Genomic DNA, 23316 nt, shown 5'->3' with positions numbered 1-23316 from the left:
AGGGTCAAAACTTTTACCGGATATGCTGCAGCGAAAAGGAAAGCGATTGGCCAACTCTGCCATGCGAGTGTGAGAAGCGAAAAAATGCGATATGGATGCCAAGTGGCAGCACTGGCCGCTGTTCTACGATAAGAGAAGAGCGTACGCCTTTTCCTGGTGACAATGCTCGACGGTGGCCTCGAGATAGCCCGAGAGAAGCCATATTCCCCATGGTGGGTGTCGAAAATCCAGAAACTAGCAAGGAAGATACGCTTTTTGCCCAAACCGTCACAACTGCGCTTCCGACTGTAGAATCAGCCTCTCAACAGGCTATAAAATACCGGTCCGAGATCCCCCTCTCATGGTCATCCACCTGCCTTGTTATCTCTTGCTCAAAATCTCGTCTAGGGTACTGCCGCTTTCCAGCCTCTTTCTCTCTTTTAGGCAAGTTGACTGTCACAAACCAGCTTAGGTATCGTCTGACATCCTACAGCTCTCTGTACCAACTCCTTGCTCAGTAGAGTCTCACGCACTCAACGCACACTGCATAGACACAGGTGAGTGCCTTTAGGCTGGATTGATTTCAAGTGTCACGTTGAGTATCTGACGCCTGGCTGGTAGCTTTCACCATGTTGGGTCAACAAGTCCTCGCTACCCTTGTGCTTCTGTCTCTCGTAGCAGCTGCGCTCCTTGAGGGCCCCTGGCTTTAACCCAGAAACTCTGAAATTGCGCGCATGTTTAAGAGAACAGCACCAGTCCCAGCGGGAGCCAGTCAGTCGTCTTTTTGGCGTCCGAAAGATTTCATACTGACAGCTTATAGACTATTCGAGCTGTATGTTTACCCGAGCTTATGGAGTAACTTTGTTATTTTAGGTTGCTGACCTAATACAGACTATTCTATCTTAGCAAGACTCCTAGTACTGCTGAAATTTCCAAGGCATGGCTTGATAAGCTTGCTACCATTAAGCCACCCAATGTCTCGGTAGCCTCACCTCATGGTGGAAGGTCTTCACATCCCAACAAAGAAGATATTGGCGATAGCGTTATTTGCTCTATTGCTCAGCCTACCAACGCGAACGTGCTCGCCGGCACAACCCAGTATCTGCCACAAGCATGGCTGCCTTTGCCACCGCTGCTACCAATACAAATTCATGCGCTTCTATCAACTTTTTTTCATTCGTGGCCGCCTTTGTTGACTTTACGGCTAGCGTTGTCTTTTAAATCAATTTACTTATTTTCGAATTCGTCCAAGATGACCGAGGACTCTGGACATTCTGTAACATCAAGGACTTTCCTATTTGTTTATTTTGTCTTTGTTGGCTTAGGAACTTTATTGACATGCTCAAGTATAATAGGACTGTAGCCAAACATTAATATACAGATCAATCTGACGCTCTCACAGTGATCATTCTCCTGTGTATGTTATGCATTGTCATTCCGCATCTCAAGGCTCTTGTTGATATCTTGCTGTCTAGATTAGAAGCTATTGTACCCAACACTGGATTCAGGCCACAAGCTTAACGTTAAAGCACAAATCTCGGTAATCTTGATAAGGAAAATTTCCTACTCCCATTGATCAAATATACAACCAAGTCGTTTGGGTGAGCAAAACAGTCACATTTAGAGCATTTCATACAGTCCAATAGCTGCATATGGAAATATACGCCTCCTCTCATTCAATCTTCTTTTGGCTGGTAAAAAGAATAGTCGTTGAAGTGAAATGGAAATCCATTCAGCTAGAAAAGTTCGGCAAAAATAATCAAAGGATTAGATGGAGTCAAGGTGAAAAAGTCCCCCACAGCCCCTACGATGAATTGGGGCCCCACCGGAATTTCATCTTTGAGGGACCGCACACACCAGTAGCAGGCATGAAAGGTGCTTTTCAACTCAATTCAAATCTTTCTTTATATTTCATCTTTTTACTTTAAATCTGCATTTATCTTCGGCAAAGCATGTCGAATCCTGTAGTATCTGAGGCCTGCAAAGAAGGCGACGCCAAAGAGTCTGTCGAGCAACCTGTTTCTGCTGAGCGAGAAAACCAGACTCCTACCAAGGCAAAGCCTCGCGCAAGGTTGGGACCGACAGAGGTAGTCCATTTGCCTGCATCGGATTCTGAGCCTGAAGAAGAGCATGTTGATAATGACGGAGAGACAAAAGATGATGGAGATCCTGACTTTTTGAAAGATTACCCACAAGATACAGAGGTAAACTTTGGCGACTCTGCTTACATTGTTTTGTCTGTCGCTAAATGGAATTAGGACCTGCAACTGATGCATCTTCGTCTCAAGACGTCTATATTGGTCCCACTGAATTTTCCGCGCTTTGGTAGACACCTCAAGAAGCTATGTCTTCGTCAGAATGATCTAACGTCACCCCTCCCGGCAGATGCTCTTGACGGTTTGGCTGAATTGGAAGAGTTGGATTTTTACGATAACAGATTGGGACCTCGGGTGACTGATCAAGAGCTGAGAGGGTGTCCCGATATCTCGTGGGGTCTTGTTGGGTAGATTATGGTGGGGTCACTGATGAGGATGTAGTTCACTGGATCTCAGCTTCAACAATATTCGTCACCCTCCCTCGCTTCCTAGCTTGAAGCAAGTCAGTGTACTATATCTTGTCCAAAACAAGATATCCAAAATAGAAGAAGGAGAACTTGACTGGTGTAAGGACACTTTAAAAAGTCTGGAATTGGGCGGCAATAGGATTAGGGCCATTGAGAATATGGATAATTTGGTGCACCTGGAAGAGCTTTGGTTGGGCAAAAATAAAATTCGTGCTTTAGAGGTGAGTCGTTGAATGTGTTTATTCAGTTTCTGGCTAAAGAAGCAACAGAATCTCTCAACATTCAGGTCACTACGAATTTTATCTCTGCAATCTAATCGCATCGCTAGGTTGCAAGGTCTTGAGGCTCTTGTGAATCTCGAAGAGCTATATCTTTCATATAATGGGTTGAGCAAGATTGAAGGGTTAGAAAACAATGCAAGTTGGAAAGCCTGTAGGGTAGACATATGGCTCACGGCGTATCGCAGGTAAAGCTTACCACGTTGGACGTTGGAAATAATATGATTGAAGAGATTGAGGGGGTTTCACATTTGGAAAACTTGGAGGAGTTTTGGGTACGGCAAAATCTCAATATCTCAAAAGAATGTTGACGAAGCTCATGCCTTATATTTTGTGTCTAGGCGAGCAACAATAAGATTGCCAATCTTCGTACATTAGACAGTCAGCTTCGGCCTTTACCAAATCTTGCTACTGTTTACCTAGAGGGGAACCCATGTCAAACAGAAGACATGGGAGGTTATAGACGCAAAGTGATGTTGGCTCTCCCTCAGGTTCAACAAATTGATGCAACGTAAGTGGATTATGTTTCTCAATGTGATTCGGTCATGATGCTGAATTTTATACAGCTATGTAAAAATGTCGTAGAAAGCGACAATGTCTAGTATAGAGAAATTTGTCGTAATACATTCGGTGAACGAAAACAGCATACAGACATGCATAGTTTTCGTTTTGATTTCTGCAAAAGGAGCTATAGTTGGCCTATTCCTGTATAATACATCTAATCATATAGGATACTTGGTGTTCTCTTTCACGCCGTTTTCAAATTCCCAACCAGAGCCCAAACTAACATTCAATCAAGACATAGTAGTGTATTTCTCAACCTTTTATTCTTTGATCATTTTGCGCTTCTTCGAGTTTTTTTGGGGCTCTGGTGAAGGCACTGGCACTGGTGAAGCTTTATCTAAAAGCCTGAGGGCATCTCGAACAGCTGAAGTCTCAACCTCAATGCTTCTCTTCTGGTATCTATGGTTCATGTAATTGCTCGCTGCCAAAGACTGACTAGCGTCAACATCAGATGAGGCATGTGTGGAAGAAGGAAGGGGTAAGTGTGAAGGAATACGACCACGAGCAGAAACGGAAGTGGAAGTGTTGTTGAAGGGTGCGGGGCTGGCAGGCATGGGCGAGGGGCACATTTCAACTCTTGGACCGAGACACTTGGTTCTTCGAGCAACAACATCTGCTAAAAGTGCCAATGATGCGAACTTGGCATTTGGATGTGCCTAAAGACGGGTAAACATGTAAGATTTTAGTGTACTCGGGGCCTAATGACACACCTTGAGTTGTTTCCAAACTTGGTCAGGCCTGAGCATAGTGCAATCATCGTCTTGGCGAGAGCCGGTGACGTGTGTTGTCACTGGCAGTGATGCTGGGGCATTCAGTGATCCACTTGAACTACCAGTTCTGATAATATCTTCAGTACAATGACCCCCTCTATGATCGCTACAGAGTTCAGGATTGTTACAGTAAGCCGTTTGAAGGGGCACCAAGGGTCCATCACTTTTTCCTATAAAGGGGTGTGACACAGAAAGCGTAGAAGATGTCCAAACCGGTCTACTAGATGAGTTTGATGCCTCGACAGCTTCAGTCGGCCAGGAAACATGATTCTTCTTTGTTATACAATTGCCAGGACAAGATACACATGGCTTCACAGAAGTAGAAGAGTCAGCAGCTTCAAACAGATGCTGACAGAATTCACGACCTGGATACCATCAATGACTGCACTGTCTTTGCTCACAAAGTCATAGCAGCAACTCACCAAAAGAATCGTCACGACAGGCGTCGCAATTTGAAGGGTCACCAGTACATATTGCTTCTTTAGTTTTGGTGGCGGGAGTGGGATTGAGTTCCCAGATGGAGCTTTTCAACCCGCCATTATTTGTTCTTGAGCGACGGCGAAGAGGCACAGCAACTGCAGACGTGGAACTCTTTGTGTCACCCGTAGCTAAATCAGTCGCTACCAGCTTGGTGTTTAAGGATGAAGACTCTGCGGTCGTCGTAGCTTCTCGACACGCACAAAAGTCGCTACCTGTACAAAGACCACAGTCACCGTCTTCGCCGCTCATCAGATCGTGGCTCGGAGTGAGAAGGCCATGTTTCACGTCTTCATCAACGACACGACAAAGACATTCATCTGTGGAATGGCAGAGGCCACAAGCTACCGTACCATCTTGGGACGCAGAAGGAGCAAGCGTGAAGTGCTGTTGAAGGCGCTGGCAAGGACAATCTGGATCGGGATTGGGACATATCGGACAATCCTGCAGGGGCAATTCTGCCTGATGAGATGTAGAGCTGGGTAACACCTTGTCATTGGTATCTTGATGTCGAGCCAAACTGGGGCCGGGTACCAGCCGGTCGATGGTGTGTTGGTCGATATCCATTCTCACCACAGTCTCCGTTCTTCTCCCTGCCCTCAACGCTTCAATTTCAGAGTGCATCTCTTGGATAGTCTTCTTCAGAGACCTTCGCTCTGATTCCCAAGCATCCTTCTCTCCATCATGTTCCATATACGCATTTCTTAATGTATTCGCCTCAGTCTTTAGCAACTCATTGTCTGCTTTCAATGCTCTGGCAACCTCTTGTAAGCGAATGTTCGAATGAATCTCATTGGCTTCATATTGACGCAGCCGTTCTTCGAGGGTCTGTATATAATCCGTTCGGCGTGCCCTATGCGCTCGTTGCGAGATGCGGTTCTGGGATTGGCGTTTCTATTATTCAAACATAAGATACTGCTAGCCCAAACTCGGAACTTCAACCCACATTATCAGGCTCATCGACGCTAACTTTCCTACCTGGTTTTGCTCTCTCTGGAAGAACCCATTCCTTGCTGGGCTTGGCGAATATTTTACCAGCAGAAGATGATGTATCTTTGCTCACAGTGGAACCGACTGATATGGAAGTCGGTTCCGAGGCCGAAGAACTTGCTCGAGAAGCAGACGCAGGACGACCAGTCGTTGGTACACTTGCCGATGCCAATTTTTTACCCATCCTGGAAATGGAACCTGGATAAGTTGTTGGATCAACACAAGACTGTGATAGCTTGGGAGCCATCGTGCGTGGAGCCGTAGCAGCAGGCCTAGTCACTCGCAATGGAAGATGGGAAGCTGAGGACATTAGACTCTGCTGAGTGGCGGGAGAGACCAATGCTGAAGCTGCTGCAGACATATCAAACGAGCCCTGCAGAGTAGCCTTCTTGAGCTCTATGCGATCGATAAACCTTGTCAAAGATGTTTTATATCGATTTGTGGTTACTTTCTAGAATATTTAAAAAAAAGACCAAGACGAGCTGAGAAAGAGAAATGAACAAAATTAATATCAAAAAATAAATAAATAAATAAAATGTGATTGTTGTCTAATCAGATAAGTGAAAAAGGGACTTTTTTTGAAGGGAAAATTAGGCTCATCGGATCTATCGGCCGAAAATGCCACGTGGAGGGTCAAATGTTACCTTTACTGCTGTTTTTAAAGAAAAACAGTTTGTATGGAATGGCAAGTTTTTGGATGCTCGGCCGATATGTGTATCACGTGACTCAGTACAGCTCAGGAACATTTTGTTATCTCGTTATCAGATAAGACAGCGCGTATATAGAGGAAATGTTGGCAATGGCAGGAAAGTGACTATTCATCCAACAACAAAAGGAATTTTATGGAGCTTTTGTTTCTTTATAATTGGTGAGTCGAAATGCTGCTCATGACGATGCATGAAACCCTTGCCCAAAAGAAACTAAGCCCATTGAACGATAGTACAATACTAGACAAGATATGTTGTCGGTACTAGAATGCTATATTAGTAATAGTCTGTATGTATGGCATGCTTTATGATAATGCGTCATATGCGTTACTACTGTCACCTCTTGATTCATTTCTAGTCATTTGGCAGACTAATTGAGCCAACCTCGGCATGTCGCAGCACCACAAAGACATGGAACTCTGAGAGCCGGATCGGATTCAAGCGGAAATTTGTAATCATACAGGATCTAAGTAACAAAAACATGATTCATCAGTGTTTGACAGCGTCAGATGGGATGAGCTAACCTCTTCTCCAGGATACAATGTTCTTTCAGCATAAATGACAATCTGTTTACTATCAGCCAGACAATACTCTCATTCCAAGATAAATCTCACTTTTGATTGCCCGTTGACCTTGATAATTTTTGCGTTTGCAGATGGATCACACGAATGGTTGATGAGTCGACTGTGAGAAACGCCTTCAGGTTAACTAGGCGACAGCGTTTGAAAAGAAACTCACCTGACGGAACCTTTGAATGTAGCGTCACAGACCATGTCATTGTCAATCCTAAACAGATACGACGAACCAATTCCTTGCTTCATGTATCTTTGCTCTCTCACATCTGCTACAGTCGCTCTAATCAAATCACCCACGTATTCGCACACCATTTCTCCAGCATGAATGGTCTCCATGGCATACAATCCATACCCTTCAATAGCAGAGCGAGCGAATTTGAGTTGTTTCTTTCGAATGCGCAGCTGGTTGAACGCAAAGAGATCACTCTCAATTGTGTTGTTGGCTGCGACAGCAGCTGTCTGTCGATGTTGGTCACGCCCTGCAAGACGAGCAGTGCGGCCAGTGGTGACACCACCCGCCTCTTCTGCTTTAACAACCGCACGATTGCGCTGAGGAAGATATCTAGATTTTTGAGCTTGAGGTATCTTTCGCCATCCTTCAGCTCGCCAGGCACCAGATCTGTGGAACAATGGGTGATCTTCATCCCATCGGAACGCTTCCTCTCCCAGAAACTTCGGCTCAACCCCTGTCTGTTTGGCAAGTAAAGCCTGCCCGAACCAGTATGCGTCCTCTTCGCCATCCAATACGCCGGAAGAAATGAGCTTATCAAGTTCGGTCTTGGGAGGTTTCTTATTTTTCGGCGGCTGCTCCGTTGGATGTATTTCTTTCTCATCTACCACAATCTCAATCACTTCAGCTTTACTTGGAGCTTTGAAACGTGCTTTTTTCGCAACTTTGCCGTCTTTGCCGACTACGGTCCGTTTCCTGCCTTGAGAAAGTTCAAGTACTTCCACATATGAAGCCTCGTTGGGGACAGGCTGCATTGTCTCAGATTTGGCACCTTTTTCTGTTCCCAAGAATTTGTCTACTTCATTTAGTTTATTCACCTTTGCCTTCATGCTTTTTGTGCCTTTCTTGGTCGGGACCAGTTTCTTGATGTCTAGCTCTCTCTCCACCTCAGCTTGATTAGACTTGTTAACCTTAGAGGCGAGCGCAGATTTTAACAACAAAGGGCGAAGTTCTTCATCCTCTGAAAGTGATGGTACGGAACTGGGGAGAGAAGCAAGGCGTTTAGTGGTTTTGATTAACGCAGGCTTCTCGTCGTCGTCGCTCGACTCGGAGGATGAATATACCACTTTTCTAATCTTAGCTGGCGTCTTTGGTTTCTCAATCTTTTTCACTGGGGTAGGGGCCTGTCGGTTCTTTTTAGATATAGTCAGAAATCGCCAATCACCCTTTTTAATCTCGTTTGTGCCGTTGACAGGATGCACCTCAGGTTCGCTCTTTGTGGGCTCCAGTCCCAAAGAGGTATGGACAGTGAGTGTCAAGCGATGCCCTTGGACAGCAGTAGTATCGAGGACGCGTTGAGCACGATAAGCAGAAACACTGTCGTTAAAAAGGACATACCATCCCGAATGGCTGCGCAACACCTATGGTTCGTTATTTTAGCTATATTCCAGAGTAGAAAATACGATCTAGTCCTCACATTTACAGGTTTGAAGGCCTTGAAATGGTCTTGCAAATTTCCTTCATAACTTCGCAATGTGGGCAAGGATTTAGCGTCAATGTAGATATGGGGATAATTGTTCGTTTTGATTTGTTCCTCAACGTCATCATTCTCACTCTTGCTCAGTTCATCTACAGCTGCTTTTTTCCGGGATGATTTCTCGTGTGGGGGCCTTATATAACGACCCCGGCGTTCACTCTCGCTGTCTGAAGAATACGAAGAGTATGACGACAGTGAGGAATAAGAGGAACGTGACAGTGATCGCAATCGAGAAGGTCTACATTTGTTGTCCGCATACGGGCTTCTTCCGCGCACATCATCTGGATGAGTTCTTCCATCATCCTGCTTCATAAATGGCGCGCTGGTGAAACTTGCTTCCAGCTCTTGAATAGGCTTCCGAGGTAGATCGGCATAATTCATAATGCTAGAGGGCAAAGGCCTCAGACCTCTCGGGACAAATGGTCTAAGGGCAGTATCACCAATATATGAAAATTTCGTATTCAGGTTAGTCAATCGTGGTGCTGGCGGCCATATACCTCGTTGTTTTTGATACAGAGGCTTAGTCTCAACAGTCTTGGCGAGCAAAGAGGTAGAGGAGGATTCAGTGTGAGGAGTCTGATTACTCACAGATGAAGTGTGCGTATTTCCTGATGAGGCGAGAATGGGTATCGGAGTGGCTTTTGTAGAACTCGATACGGAAGACGTTCTCGAAGGCACTGCTTGTGTGGTAGGTTTTTTGGGCGGATATCTCTTTTCCATTTCCTCCTTGACAGCTTTTGCTGTTCTCACTCCTCTCCCATCTAACACAAGCTTGATTCTTTCATCATTCATACCAATCTTCTTGCCCTCACAGGCCTTTACTACTAATTTAGCCACGTCATGTGCTGTGCCTATTTTTCCATGAGGTGGGCCATCGAACTTGACCCAGCAAATGCCTAGTTGCATACCCGATTTAGTATCCATCTTGGAGTCAATTTCTTTGATGCGGCCATATGGGCGTAGGACTTTGCTGACTTGATCAATTGTGGTGAGCGGACTAAGGCCTGTGATGAGAACAGCAGTGGGTGGTGGAGGAGGTTTTGGTGTAGTGGAGTTCAAATCCCACTAGTTGACGCATTTAGTCTGACTTGCTTTTTTGGAAGATGCGAATGCTTACTTCGTATGAAACATCATAGAATCCTGATCTCTGCTTTGCACTACCTCTGCCTCTTTCTCTCTGTTCCATCGTCAGATCCTTTCTTGGATCTACTACTTCTATTAAAACCCCATTTTTCATACCGTCCATCCTCGTTTCCTCTTTGCCATCTTTGCCTTTGGTCTTGACAAAATTGCCAATTCCCGGACGATGCTTGACACAGGCAGGAGAGATATAGGGCGGGCGAACCCATGCGGCTGGAGGTATTGACTCAATACGAGATGAACGAACAGATGAAGATGTCTCATTAGTGGCAACAACGGGGTCGGCCTCTACTTTTTCTTCCTTTTTGTGTATTTTTTCTGCTTCATCGGATAACGTATGGTGTCCGCTTAGCAATTGTCGAAAATGGAATGACGGGGGAGCAGATTTCTCATTTACTCGTATCTGATTGCCAGGAGTGGCAAGAGATGCGAGGCGGGACAGTGTAGATGTGAGAGGATTCAATGCGTAGAGATTGGAGACTGCAGACGTGGAAGAAAGAGCCTCAGGAGATGAGAGCTGATCTCCTTGCTTTGGAGACAATGAAGGTGGCAATGGTGGAGGCGGACTGGCTGGTAGTGGGGGTTTATTGGGCCGCTGATCTACAATAGAGCGAGCTTTGTAAGGTGGCGATAAATAGTCCATAGAGATTCGACGCTTTTCAAATCTCGCGAGTCTGTCACCTTCAATAGACCTATTAGCTGCCATAGGGGGAGATAATGGCCGTGTCTTTCGTTCTGTTTCCTGCAGCTTTGTCGGCAATGCGATGTATATTTTTGAGCGAGCAGAATCCGTATCGAGTAACCCTCCGTCTTTGTCCTCATCTGGCTCCCATTTCCTATTGTTTTCTTTGTCATATCCAATGTACAGCTTTTCGCCCTGGACGGAAGAAGGCGACAGCGAAGTGGAATAATCCTGACGTATATACGGATCTTGTCTGTCATGACTGATACTACGCTCACGCCTGCTTCGATCGGGGTCATGATCACGTCTCTCCCGTTTATATACAAATCTTTCACGCTCTCTTGAGCGACTTTTAGATTGATTTCTATACTTTTCGAGTCTATGTTTGGACCGACTACTGTCTCTTGAGCCGCCTATCTCTCTATCTCTTTCTTCCAGACGTTCATGCTCGTAGTCATTTTCACTGTCGTGATGCCCATGGTTGGAACCTCTCACTCGGTTTTTTTCCTTGTCATGACTATGCCGCTCATGGTAACGTTCATGGCCACGAGAACGATTTTGGTCGTGAATACGATCAGCTCTGTAGTCGTGTTGATCACCATCATGCCCTCGATGTCTTTCTTGCCTCGGTCTATGATCGTCGTGCCTCACGCGACGATTTGATTGAATTGAACTATGTCTTGTTCTTCCATGCCGACTCGTTTCGCCTCTATCGCTCCTTCTTGAGTAGGAACCTTCCTCTTCGCCACTGGGATCACCAAAATCATCGTCTCTAGCTTTGCCTCTTGACCTTCTCATTGAGCTACGGCTATCATGATTTGAAGATGGGCCAGCCTTGCTATCCAAATTGAAAGGTTTTGGTTTCTCAGCGGTTGCAGTTGGCAATTGATTGCTTTTGGGAATAGCAAATGAGATCTTTGTCTTTTCTACATGGTGCTGCTGTAGTAGAGCATTGCTGTTGGGATATTCCTGGCTGAAGCGAGTAGAGTCGGACTTGCCCAGGATTCTTGATCTTGAGAAAGGAGCCTTGTCGAGCGCGCTGGACAAAGACAATGATCCAGATGGAGGATCCATTTTGGATCAGCTCAAATAGAGGCGCCAATGAGAAGAGCATGCGCCGGATGTGACAAGACGCAGAGTTAACGTGTAATATAATTGAAAAAAATAAGAGTGTTGATACGAATGAGTTGTAGAGGGTAAGGATTGCTTTGATGGGGTAGCAAGGGGTTATGAGGAGCAAATATGCTCTCTTTTGTAGGAGAAGATCAAGTACTAGAATTATTGTAGAAATATAAATGGTTGTAAAATGGATTAATCTGTCATAAAAGTGTGGGCGACGACAAACATCGCGAAATAAAACATTAAATATTTTTGTATATAATCATAATTTAATCGTGTCGTATTTAATTTTCGTAAATATTTAGAATACAACGAAAGTGAATGTGTGCTGTTATCACTTTATACATGGGCATAATCTCACAAAGTCAGCATGATTCTCATGAGCATGATATTCAGGTTACTTTAGCTTCGTACGAGATTGTATAAAAATATAGTTGAAGATGGTTGTAATTGATAGTATAAACCCAATCAATCTTCTGCATGGGCAGCACTACGCAGCGTTGTTGAGCCGTTTTGGGTTGCAAGCAACATGATTGTCGTTGATTGTCATCATGTACGCCTCTTCTTTGCTGTGTGGCGAGTAGCTAGCTGCAAGTCAACACACTGTTCCGACAATTGCTCTCCAGCATCAACATATCGGTCAGTAAGCAGCCTCTTGCTCTCGAGCACGGAATCCTTGAGCTGAGACAGGGCACAAATCCCTTTTGTTGCGTCAGAGTCCACAGGTTATGTAATCAAAGCAGTAAGGTGCATACGATTCATGAATATCGTGTATTTTTTACGGGCATTTTCCATTCGCAAATTTTGCTCCTCAATAGGTTCTAAAAGGATTATTTTAGTACACCCTCATCATGTGATATAGTAGACTTACGCTGATAATCAGCCCATTCTGGCTCATGATTGTATTTATTGGCCATCTTGAGACGTTCTTGCCAAATGGCCTGCACGTTAATGCTCTTAAGTAAGGATGTATGATCTTCAAAAGTTTTTGGTATGACAAAACGAGTTTTAGGATTGGTTCTGTTCTGTGTCACATGAGGTAATTAACAATCGTTATTGCAATAGTGGCAACTTCGCTTACAATCCTGTGACTAGACTTGAGATTGGGTGTAAAGTTGAAGATGCTTTCCCTGTATGGATTTTGCAAAGTGCCTTTGTCAGAACTTGCATCCAAGTCATATTCGGTACCGGCAAAGTCTACCACACTTGAATCGTCATCAAATACGAGAGCTTGCAAAGAACCCCTTGCTGGCAATTCCGAGTCGTCAGTCGTGACTTGAGATTGTTCAGGCATCGATTCTTGCATTTGATAAGAGGCGAGCGAGTTGCGAGGAATAGTCGATTCAGTACGTCTGGCATCCTTGTCATTTGATTCTTTACGAATGTGGCAACTACTGGCTGAAAGAGAAATGCGGGGGGTTTCATGGCTAGATCTTGATTCGGTTCTGCTGTGTTTTTGGAAAAGGTGATTAACAGGCGTCGCAGATCGCTGAACAAATTGCTCTGCATTGGTATTGATGCGGTTACTGGAAGGCTGTAAAGAATCTTTGGGCTGGCGTTGACCATCCTGAAAAAGACGAGAGTTGCCTCCAATTTGGCTTTGAAACAGGGTTTGCTGTTGAGGTTGACGGAAAGAATGGTACTATATAGCAGTTAGTTTTTTTTTAAAAATTGACAGCATCCCAAGACCCACCTGTGTTGGGTGATTCAAAGGAGGTGGCATCTTTTCCATTGACGTAGACTTTAAGATTTGTTGATCTTGTTGCGAACGGCGCATGTAACCTCTTGGCTGTTGCTGGACTTGAGAGCTTGGAGTTCGGATTTCGTTAGGTAAATGCTGATTGAAAAAGGATTCCTCCCTAACTTGCGCGATGGCAGGATTCCCAAATGAATTATCTTGCTGTGCTTGCTGCTTTTCATCATCGAATGGCTCAATCCTTCCTACATCTTCACAGGACTTCTCGTAAACATTTTGAGGATGATCCTCAGGAACAGGAGAAATACGAGCCCCTTCCGTATCATACTCGCCTTGAGTTATGGCTCGTGCGTTGGTTATATGGTTGTGAGGACTGACAATGAATGCAGCAGGTTGAAGATAGTGAACTTGAACGCTGACGCTTTCGGCGTACGGCAATCTGTCAGTGGCACGAATGGATGGGTGGTGGCGCATGAGACCACCGGATTTGTGTTTGTTGGCGGGAGCGACGGCGTAGTGAGACATGGTGAGTAGTAGGTTTCCTGTTTTGCAAGCAAGTCCGCAAGTTTGCCACTTGATGTTTTTGGGCGTAGATATGGGATCAGCAAGAGTGAGACGAAGGAGCTCTCGAGCCAATGATGACAGTGGCAAATCACGTCAAAAAAGTGAACTCGAGTGGGTTAATCCGTCCTCGCGTCTTGGGTTAGGTATAGACGTGCAGTCTCTGGAGATAAAGACCAGTATCAGTAAGAGAACGAGTTGTTAAACGGTTGGAGCAATGGACGATCACTTTTAGTTGAAAAAAGAAAAGAAACAAATGCAAAATGGGAAAAGTCATCTTTCAAAACTATTTAAACAGATGAATGCGTTTGAAGTTATCAACACGCACGGACCTTCACTTTGTGACCTCCACCTTGCACTGCGAAATTCACAAGTAGCTGGAATTGTCACTATAAAATCTTTGTTCTTAGCTCAAAAAGATTGTTTGCATTCTACATTGACAAGCTTATATCTACTTTTTCTTCAATCTATATCGATGTTGAATACCCAGTTCTCGCTTCAGCTGCCCAGTAATCCAAGCCTCCCGAATGATGTCTTTATCCTCGGGAAAAAAGGATTGGTTGAAAGAAGTAATCAACCATTTTGGACCAATCGCAATAGCTGTAGTGATCAGCACAATAGCCCAAAAACTAAAGGTTGGATATATCACTCCTACTGTACCATTATAAGGTAAATCAGAAAGCCAGGAATATATTGGGATCCACAGATAGATTAGACAGGTGGAGACACCATAAACTATCCACGTGATCACAGTCCAGTATTTGCTGTTGATTCCGACGTATCCATTAGCAGCAAGAACGCCTGCGGCAGCTACAGCAGTGCCGAATTCCCACAGAGAATTTGTGTCCCGCCCAGTGTGAGACCAACTCTCGCCTGCCCCGTAGGCAAGGTAAGGAATGAAGAAGATGACTGCAGATTGGTACAGACCGTCGACCATGTAGAGCCAGAAGCGCGTTCGGGTGTATTCCAGACCAGCAATACCAGATTTGTAGAGTTGGGGAAAATTTAGAGATGCCGCAGCATTGACATCTTGATCAAAAGCGCCCATGATACCGACAGGAAGGGATGTAAAAACAAGGTTGTAAAGTAATAGGAATGTGTACTCGAAAAGATATGTCGCATCAAAACTGTCAAAACATTTAATACGCAGTCGCTTCAAGAGCGTTCTAGACTTACCTGCTGAATATCAGGAACCAGAACATTGATACAGTCCAAATTACATTCTTGTAGAAGAAGCTATGAGAAGAGTCAGTTTTGGTTTCTTTCTTGTAAGCCCTACATACTTGGCGTGCATTTTTGCAATTCGCACATAACTCCATCGTCCATGAACCAACAACAGTCGAGTTAAAAATCTGAATTGACCAAAAGCATAATCTGCAGACATAGCTGCTTGTGAACCTTCAAGACCGTACAAACCAACGCCGACATTCGCCTCTTGAATCATGGCCACATCATTGGCCCCGTCTCCAATGGACAGAGTCATCGCTTGACAGCCTTCTTTTACCTGAGACCAGGCATTAGCAAATATCATGCTTGAAATTCTACAACTTACCAGACGAACAGTCAAAGCCTTTTGCGAGGGAGAGACACGGCAGCATATAACGGCTTTACACTGTGTCCCCAAAGATAAGAATAGGGATTTCAAAGAAGGTTGCAGAGCATATCCTAGACTTTGGCCATCAATTACGACCGCAAACTCGGCAGCAATGTTCATGTCAGGCTTCAGTTTTTTTCCTTTGGGAGTTACCGGAGGCGGCCCAATCACTGAAGCAATTTTGTTAAGACCAGCTTCAATTTGTTGACGACATCCCTCCTCCGAGTCGGCTGATACAATCATAACCTCCATGTCGTTCGTGAGAAGATTGCAGCTGTAGCCAATTTCGATGGCTGTCTGCAACTTGTCGCCTGTGAGAATCCAAAGTTTGATGCCTGCTTGATGAAGCATAGCGATGGAAGCAGGTACACCTTCTTGCAGCTTGTCTTCTAGAGCAGTAGCTCCAAGGATTGTCAGAGAGTGTTCAATGAGTTCGCTAGCTTTGTCGATTTCCCCTTCTCTGTCTACTGTAGCAGCACATGCAGCATCATACTTTTGCGCCCATTCGTTGAACTCCTCCTCAGACAGATAGCGATAGGCAATACAAAGCGTCCGAAGACCACCATTTGCAAACGTCTCGAGATCCTTAAGCGTGGCTTGTTTGAGATCTGGGTCATGGTTCACGTTCAACCTTTCGTAGATGACACTATCAGCACCTTTACAAAATAAAACAATTCGTCCATCAGGCCCGCGAGTAACAACACTCATCCTCTTTCTGCTAGAGTTGAATTCGAGCATTCTAAGAGGTATCCACGTTTCGCGAGTACCAAGAACTTCTATTTCTAGCGATCGGCTGTTCTTTGTAATGAAAGGGAAACCAATATCACGAGCGGCAGCCACAAGTGCAGCCTCGTCCGGAGATTCAGCTTTGTAATCTAAGATATAGGGTTTGACGGGATCTGGAGTGTCTGAAAGGACAGAATGGCAGACAGCAAGAGCGCTAAAGAAGCTAACGATGTGAGGACGCATTGGGTCAGAGAGGTCTTCAAGGTGTTCGACAAGGTCTGGAGCAATGAACGTCAATTTGTCTTCTTGAAGATACCTGTTGTTAACGGTCTTCTTCATCTTTCTCAGCATCTTCTCTTTGAGCATCATTAACTCTGCCTTCTGGTCCATCATTGCCGGTTCGATATCTTCCCCTTCCCCTTTGCGGGCCCCCATCATAGCTTCTGTTAAACCTTCGCCAAAAGATACGCCTTGAATTGAACATCTCTTAAATTCCATGATATTCTGGGTGAGCGTGCCAGTCTTGTCAGAGAAAACGTATTCAATTTGACCCAGGTCATCAGAGATATTCCAAGTTTTTGGTACACAGGGAGTATCATCTGGAGTCATAAGTTGGCATCATCATTCAAGAAGATTGAAATTACTTACAGGCCTCGTAATACATTTCTTGATCTTGAAAGATGAAAAAAGCCTGAATCTGTATGCATTGTGAGTTTTGTGTTTAAACGTACTCATTGTTACTCACAGTCTTTACAACTTCGACTGTAATGTACAAAGATATAGGAACAATATTCATAAAAACCAAAAGACAAGAGCTGGATTGGTCAACCTATGAGGACTCGGAGCAAGGATAGTAGCTCACAAAAAGATTATGACTGAATCAAGATAAATGTTATTGCTTGCTTCGGCTCCGGGCTCATACCAATCCGCGCTGGTTCCAGTAAGAGAGCGGTACCATGCATCTAAACAAAAGTTAGCTATAACAAAAGTACTGGCATGAGAAGTGATGACTGACGCAGAAACGAAGTCACAAGACAAAGAACAACCAGGATGACAAAATTCATCGCAACATTGCTGCAACAAGGTTAACCAAGTTTTATATATTAACCAGGATTGCTGTAAATCTCACAAGTCTAAAGCAGAGAGTCAGTGTCGAAGAAGAAACAGACAAAAAGACACTTACTAGTTTCTTTCTCAATCTTGCTCCTTTTTGATCTAAACCAGTGGTTAACTATGAGCGACAGGTGTCAATTGATAACTCACGGTGTCTCGCCTCCATTGAGCATAATTTTCGTGTCTGCGCCTGTGAAAACAACTATTCCAATAACCCATTTTGTATTTCTCAAAGTACAACCTCTCAGCAGAAGTTCATTGATTGTGATTGCCTCCTGTTTTTCCTCTGACCGTTTCCCCGACTCATTAACAGGGTTGTACTTCAAAACTCCGTTATAAGAATATAAGTTAGCATGAGGAGGTTCAGAATCAATTACAAAATGAGCATGTTCAAGATCTTCTTCAGATGAGATAGAATTTGTAGCTTTGAGAGCGCGTCGGATCTTGAGATTGGTCTCGCCATCAAGGTTTTTTGTCTCAACAAAGCATAGAGAATCAGCGTTGGAGGTTGATAAGACGATAATATCTGCAGGAACCTGCTCGTTGTCCCGTAATAGAACTAGGTCGCCAACTTCAAGTTTTTTCCTGAATACTACCAGTTAAGACAAATAAATCGTCAAATGTATGTACACGTACCATAATGTTCTTTCCCATTGCGAAGATCCAGACGATGGCCTCGTCCAGTCTGTGACCCCAATGCTCCTCCTTGACGTTGTGCTGGGTAGACTAGACGAAGATTTTCTTTGTTGCAAAAGTTCTCGCCTCAACGACGGACGAGGAGTATCATAGGGGGAGCTAGTAACGCTAGCTGATGGTAGGCCTACAGATGGCATAAGACCAAGTGGATAAGACTCCTTGATATTTGTCGAGGTATTTTCAATGGGATCTTGTTCTTCATCTTTGCGAGTATCAAATGCAAGTTGATTCCCGTGCAATGCTTCACGCTCTCGTAATTTTTTGACACCCTTGGTAGGCTTATCTGGGTCTTAACATATTGTTAGCTTCTATACATGCTTATATAAATTAAACACCCACTAGAACCTAACCCAAACAGTTTCTCAAAGAGAGATCTCGGATCACGAGGCTGATTGACATTGTTCCATCCTGCCAATTTTGTCGTAGCCGAATTATTTACTTCATTGTCCAGCTTGGCTCTTCTCCAATCTTCAATTGCATCCTTGATTGCAGTCATTCCTAGAATGGCTATCAACGGTAGCATGCCAATTTGAGGATTTGGGGCGCCAAATATCGGAAAAACTTGCAAAATGACCAAGAATAAAAAATAAATATTGGCGACTCGGCGAAATTGTTCGAAGAGGTTCTTGGGTACAAAGGTAACAATGGTGTATTTTGACGTCCGTACTTTGTTGCGGACGTAGCGAATTATAGGCTCAGATCTATTGTCGAGTAGGTAAGAGGGAAGCGGTATATTTACAAAAACTGTCCGTCGTGGTAGTTCTTTTTTCTTCCCCTTCTTCTTTCCCCTAGATTTCTCTATTGCCTGTTCTGGTGGTTCGGCCAAAGAGGGAAGTACAAGCTCGAGATGAGGAGGGCTATCATCAGTAGCCACAGTAGCTATTGTTCCTCTTCTGGATTTTATTGATGTTGCAGCTGATGTTTCACTTGAAACTGTTTTGCGTTTTAGAGTCCCTATACTGATCCCTGACGCCTTCTTCTTCATAGTGTTGAACAACCTTCTGCGTTTCTCTCTCTTTTCGGCCAGCGCTTCGGATTGAATTGACTCTGCAATGACAGAATGTGCCGTCTTGACCGTTCGGAGCCGAAGTTCAGGATCTATAGACATTGGATCATATACATCCTCTCTCTCCTCTTCAGAATCGCCATGGTTCAAGTATGAATGGCTTTGTGGATGGTGAGGTGAGAGATATTCTGCGAAAGTCGAGGGACGGTTGATGTGTTCTTGGGAACCAGAATTTTGGAGAGTGAAATCCATGGTGGAGATAGAAGAGAGACCTAAAAGAACGTATGAGGCCGGTAAATCTAAGCCTATTGCTCAATAATCAAGGGCCAAGATGCAGACAGTTGCTTGTTATGATTTGCTTGCCGAGAACGGCGATTGCTGGGTGCTTTGATAAATGTTTTTGTAATATTCACCCAGTTCAACCTGTTGCCTGGATTATAATTCTGCAGTAGAAAGCTCCCGCAGCATACCTTGGCCTGTTGCAAGGTATCAAGCTTTGCCAATGAATTATTCCAGCAAAAGTAAAAACTGTTCGTGAAATTATTCAACCTGTGTTGCAACAATACTGGTTTATTCTTGGCTCTTTGCCTTGAGGCGAAATAGTAAAATATTCGTTAAACAAAATCCAAGTCTGGCCGCCACAAATGTCTTGTGAGATTGTTTTGCCGAAGAGTTGATACGCCTGAAAGCAATCCTTCAAGCAGTAGAGACGTGAGTGTAAGAAAGGATGAAGAGACGTTCCTTTAATTGGGCGACGTATTTGTCCCAATACACTGCTGGGCTAGCTACTGGTTGCTGAGTCGGTGGGCGATGTTAAATAAAGACAGACACTATCAATCCTTATCTTGGAGGTGTGTACAAGATGAATGTTTCTTTCAAAAGAAAAAAAAGAGAAAGGAATGAAATAAATAAAAAGGAATAAAAGAAATCCTAAAGACTTGCCCAGATAAAATAGACGCGTCTGACTCATCATCTCGGTCAACGCGTCTCTTCGGCCCCCTTTCGCGGGATTATTTTCTTTTGCCAGTTGGACAACACAAATCTATTATTTATCATTTTTATCTTGATTTCAGAATTCCTTTTCTCTTTCGCTTTGTTGTATTTTGTTACTTACTTTGATGATTGAGCTTAGCGCTAGATATCCGTCATACTACAAAGAATGGAGGGGCGCAGGACAAGGAAGAAGGTTGTCTCAATAAGGATTGGGCTGCCATGGCAGCGATACCCTTTGCAAGTGTTTAGCAACAGGCCTGCTTAATGAGGCTATGGATACTGCGTTAGTTCTCATTGCTTCAAGCTTATAGATATTCTACTAAATTGATGACTATACATGATGATAAACTCGACTCATATGGCTCTAGGCTGGAAAATACTGATGGTCCTTCAATAATCTGCTCGCCATGTTTCATGATTATGTATTAGTTTACATGATATGCCTGCAGGCTATGATAACGTCTATGAATGCTTTTGAGAGTGAAATACTTGATAAATAATGATGTGCTGATTTGAATGATGAATGTTTGGTTGCTCATGCTGTATATGCAGACCAATGCGACTATTCTAAATCCTTGCTTCTTTCTTTCCTCTCTGGAGTCTATGAATGTGAATTTTTATCCAAGTTCTCGTCGTTTTCAATATTTTCCTCTCTTTCAATTGTTACGCTTTCGACATTCCCAGCAGGTTTGAGGGTTTCCAGGAATTGAAGAAACTCTTTGCTTCCTTCCCATCCAGTTTTTCTGTAAACTTCTTTGTAATCAACCTCTAGACCTCTCTTGATATCTATCAAAACCCTTGCACCAACCACGCCCATATCATACACATTTGAAGTCCTCTTTTCATCCGAGCGAGGGGTGTTAACTGCTCGCCAGCGACTTTCAACTTCTTCTGCTTCGACCTCTCTACCCTCCAAGGCCAGACGAACCATCAGTCGGCCAATCGCATGGGACTTGATAGTATAGTGTTGATCAACGCAAGCATTGAAAATGGCAAGAGCAGTGTCCACCATTCCGTTGTCAGTCAACGCCCTCAAAATCGTCCCCACAGTTCGCCCATTGGGTTTGATTCCTCTGGCTACCATATCCTTATACAGCGCCACAACTTGGTCAAGCATCTCCCTCTTACTTAATTCACGATCTTTTGGATCGGGCCGGGCAGATGAAACAAGGTAAGATAACACGGTGTTGTATGACCAAGTCACCACCTTGACTGCGTCTGTGGGAAGGCGGTGTAGAAGAGCAATGCACCGTTGACGATGTTCCGGTAGTGATGATTTTGAGAGTTGAGCAATTATTAGCTGAATCACCAGTGGGCTCAATTCTCTATTTATCGATAGCCTTTCAGCCAAGTTCAGCGCTAATTCTGTGTCTTTGACGCTGTTTGTCAACCCCTTCACCAAGGCAGTGACAAGAGCTGGTCGCTGGCCGTAGTCATACCACAAATAATCTTTAATGTGTCTCTCAAGCAGGATAGGTCGTGAAGAACTAGGCTTGGATCCAATGGCTTGAATCATAGTCAAGGCGTCATCTCTACGGATAGGGATTCCATCTGCCATACAGTCCGTATATAGACGCGATGCAAAATGAAGATGCCGACGTTTCCGATTGAGAGCACATTGGAAAAGGGAACGCCAAAGATTAAAGTTGCTATATGACCAGACGAAAGGTGGGTCTGCTGCGCGTGTAAACTCGTACAATTTGCGAGACAACAGGTAGGCATCATCGGAAGGCAAGACAGCAAGAATAAGACGGAAAAGTGGAATCAATATATTAGAGGGAAGTGTAGTGGCAATCCGTGCCTGATATAGTCGTTGGATAAAATGGATAATTTGTTGACTGATGTCTGGTGAAGAATGAGCTTTCTGGATTTGGTAGAGAGCAGAAGCAACAGAGGTGATAATATGATAATGAGTTTCATCACTGTAGCCCAGTGCTCTGTCAAACAGCTGAAGCGCCGTGTTGGTGCATTGCAAAGCTTTTTCTTGAGAAGAAGCATGCTTGGCGCTTGACGAAAGCTTTATAATTTTCCGTAAAAGCGAAGGGTATTTGATGTTTTCATGTCGCGCTAAAGCCATAAGCGAGGGTGTATGTCCCTTGCGCGCCATTAGTTGGCGAGCTTCCTTGAGGGCCTCTTGGAGCTTGGCTTCCGTAGACGGAGTTGTTGGATCTTTGGCTTCCTTCAAGATGTTTGCTATCTCTGGCTCCAGCTTCTCATACCCATTTTGCTTCTCAAGGTCCCAGCCATACACCATGCGTATCATTACCATGACTATACGCGAAACATTAATCTTTGCTCCTTTATTCATACACCAAGTCATAAGCCTCAAAGATTGCTTCATTCCTGTCAGAGAAGTTCCTCTTGCCAAAAACAGTATTTTTCCTACATGATAATGTAGTTGCGTAGAGCCGCCTCTTTCTACTACATCAAGAAGTGTCTCTTCCATGGGTGTAGAATGTGTAAGCTTCTTGGTGTTGCTTTCGGCGTCATTGCGTGCTTGCAAAAGGCTGATTTGTAGCTCTAGCCAGTTCTTCCGCAATTCAAATGGAATGTCGTTGAGACAGGATGTCATACCAGCAAGAGCATCCCATAAACTGCGCAATCCTTTTGCTTCGTCTAAAGCAGCATTATTGGAATTAATCGCTTTTAAGCCAAAATTTAAAGCGTTTTCCAAGACATCTCTTCCAAGTTGTTCAAATCTAAAATCATATCGAGTTCCTAAATCCAGCAATTGCTGAACCCGGTCCCAGCATGTTTTTTCACTCATTTCTGCGATTTGTTTTATCAACAACAGCTTGAAAACTTCGTCCGGAATATGTTCATGAAGCGAATGATGCATAGCAGCAAAGACTTGCCATGATTCGTCAGCATGTGGAGATAATAAAGAGAGTGATAAGATAGAAAGGTGTCGTCGAAATGGATGTGAGTTGGGAGAATACGGTAGAGGAGAAGGGAATGGGAGGTGTGGAGTCGATACAGATGAGGAGTCTGGGACTGCTATAGGTCTTTGTTCGTCGTCTGGCGGACGGCATTTAGCCAGATTCGACGGCGCTAGATTTTCGGCGGTTTTATGAGGTATGCTGGAAGTACGAGATGTTCGTTTAGCTGAGGCAGTACGACAGCATGAACATGTCATCCATCTTGAGCAGCCGGGACCAGCTGGTGCTGACTGCCAAAGCGTCTGTCTACCCTTTTGCGACAATAAAGTCAACGCTGTAGGCCGTCTGGTATGTACCGCAGCGGCCAAAGCCATCAGCTCGCTGACTTTTGAAATCATGACGCTAGGTGAACAAGCTATTAAGTATCAGTCTATGTTTCCTTGGTCTAGGGATCCTCATACCATGTGTTCTTTTGATTAGAAATCTTGATACTGCACAATCG

At 44.2% G+C, this 23316-nt stretch overlaps 8 protein-coding genes across 8 annotated transcripts; 2 read left to right on the top strand and 6 right to left on the bottom strand.

The window, feature by feature from the left end:
* Positions 1-95: 95 nt before the first annotated feature.
* On the top strand, positions 96-1500 carry L203_100249 (uncharacterized protein; the record flags this gene model as incomplete). The annotated part of the gene is made up of 6 exons (XM_066209711.1): positions 96-423; positions 473-536; positions 800-811; positions 871-1077; positions 1382-1396; positions 1455-1500. The coding sequence occupies 6 exons, from the start codon at positions 96-98 to the stop codon at positions 1498-1500; spliced, it is 672 nt and encodes a 223-aa protein (XP_066065808.1).
* A 431-nt stretch (positions 1501-1931) lies between these two features.
* L203_100248 (uncharacterized protein) lies at positions 1932-3405 on the top strand (the record flags this gene model as incomplete). The annotated part of the gene is made up of 7 exons (XM_066209710.1): positions 1932-2183; positions 2238-2467; positions 2517-2763; positions 2812-2958; positions 3009-3095; positions 3162-3331; positions 3387-3405. The coding sequence occupies 7 exons, from the start codon at positions 1932-1934 to the stop codon at positions 3403-3405; spliced, it is 1152 nt and encodes a 383-aa protein (XP_066065807.1).
* Positions 3406-3644: 239 nt separating this feature from the next.
* On the bottom strand, positions 3645-5982 carry L203_100247 (uncharacterized protein; the record flags this gene model as incomplete). The annotated part of the gene is made up of 4 exons (XM_066209709.1): positions 3645-4040; positions 4095-4519; positions 4577-5525; positions 5578-5982. 4 exons carry the CDS (start codon positions 5980-5982, stop codon positions 3645-3647), a joined length of 2175 nt encoding a protein of 724 aa, XP_066065806.1.
* Positions 5983-6698: 716 nt separating this feature from the next.
* On the bottom strand, positions 6699-11505 carry L203_100246 (uncharacterized protein; the record flags this gene model as incomplete). Its single annotated transcript, XM_066209708.1, has 6 exons — positions 6699-6794; positions 6853-6894; positions 6943-7012; positions 7067-8493; positions 8550-9674; positions 9727-11505. 6 exons carry the CDS (start codon positions 11503-11505, stop codon positions 6699-6701), a joined length of 4539 nt encoding a protein of 1512 aa, XP_066065805.1.
* A 594-nt stretch (positions 11506-12099) lies between these two features.
* L203_100245 (uncharacterized protein) lies at positions 12100-13771 on the bottom strand (the record flags this gene model as incomplete). The annotated part of the gene is made up of 5 exons (XM_066209707.1): positions 12100-12251; positions 12306-12371; positions 12422-12575; positions 12632-13192; positions 13244-13771. The coding sequence occupies 5 exons, from the start codon at positions 13769-13771 to the stop codon at positions 12100-12102; spliced, it is 1461 nt and encodes a 486-aa protein (XP_066065804.1).
* A 487-nt stretch (positions 13772-14258) lies between these two features.
* L203_100244 (uncharacterized protein) lies at positions 14259-17191 on the bottom strand (the record flags this gene model as incomplete). The annotated part of the gene is made up of 9 exons (XM_066209706.1): positions 14259-14407; positions 14468-14934; positions 14984-15043; positions 15091-15311; positions 15360-16726; positions 16776-16824; positions 16873-16942; positions 16990-17089; positions 17143-17191. The coding sequence occupies 9 exons, from the start codon at positions 17189-17191 to the stop codon at positions 14259-14261; spliced, it is 2532 nt and encodes an 843-aa protein (XP_066065803.1).
* Positions 17192-17252: 61 nt separating this feature from the next.
* L203_100243 (uncharacterized protein) lies at positions 17253-19194 on the bottom strand (the record flags this gene model as incomplete). The annotated part of the gene is made up of 5 exons (XM_066209705.1): positions 17253-17260; positions 17311-17342; positions 17391-17825; positions 17877-18225; positions 18276-19194. 5 exons carry the CDS (start codon positions 19192-19194, stop codon positions 17253-17255), a joined length of 1743 nt encoding a protein of 580 aa, XP_066065802.1.
* A 1342-nt stretch (positions 19195-20536) lies between these two features.
* Positions 20537-23188, bottom strand: L203_100242 (uncharacterized protein; the record flags this gene model as incomplete). Its single annotated transcript, XM_066209704.1, has 1 exon — positions 20537-23188. One exon carries the CDS (start codon positions 23186-23188, stop codon positions 20537-20539), a length of 2652 nt encoding a protein of 883 aa, XP_066065801.1.
* Between the last annotated feature and the right edge of the window lie 128 nt (positions 23189-23316).

This window comes from Cryptococcus depauperatus, chromosome 1 (genome assembly GCF_001720195.1).
Source record: "Cryptococcus depauperatus CBS 7841 chromosome 1, complete sequence".
Lineage (NCBI taxonomy): Eukaryota > Fungi > Basidiomycota > Tremellomycetes > Tremellales > Cryptococcaceae > Cryptococcus > Cryptococcus depauperatus.
This window is presented reverse-complemented; position numbering and strand designations above follow the sequence as displayed.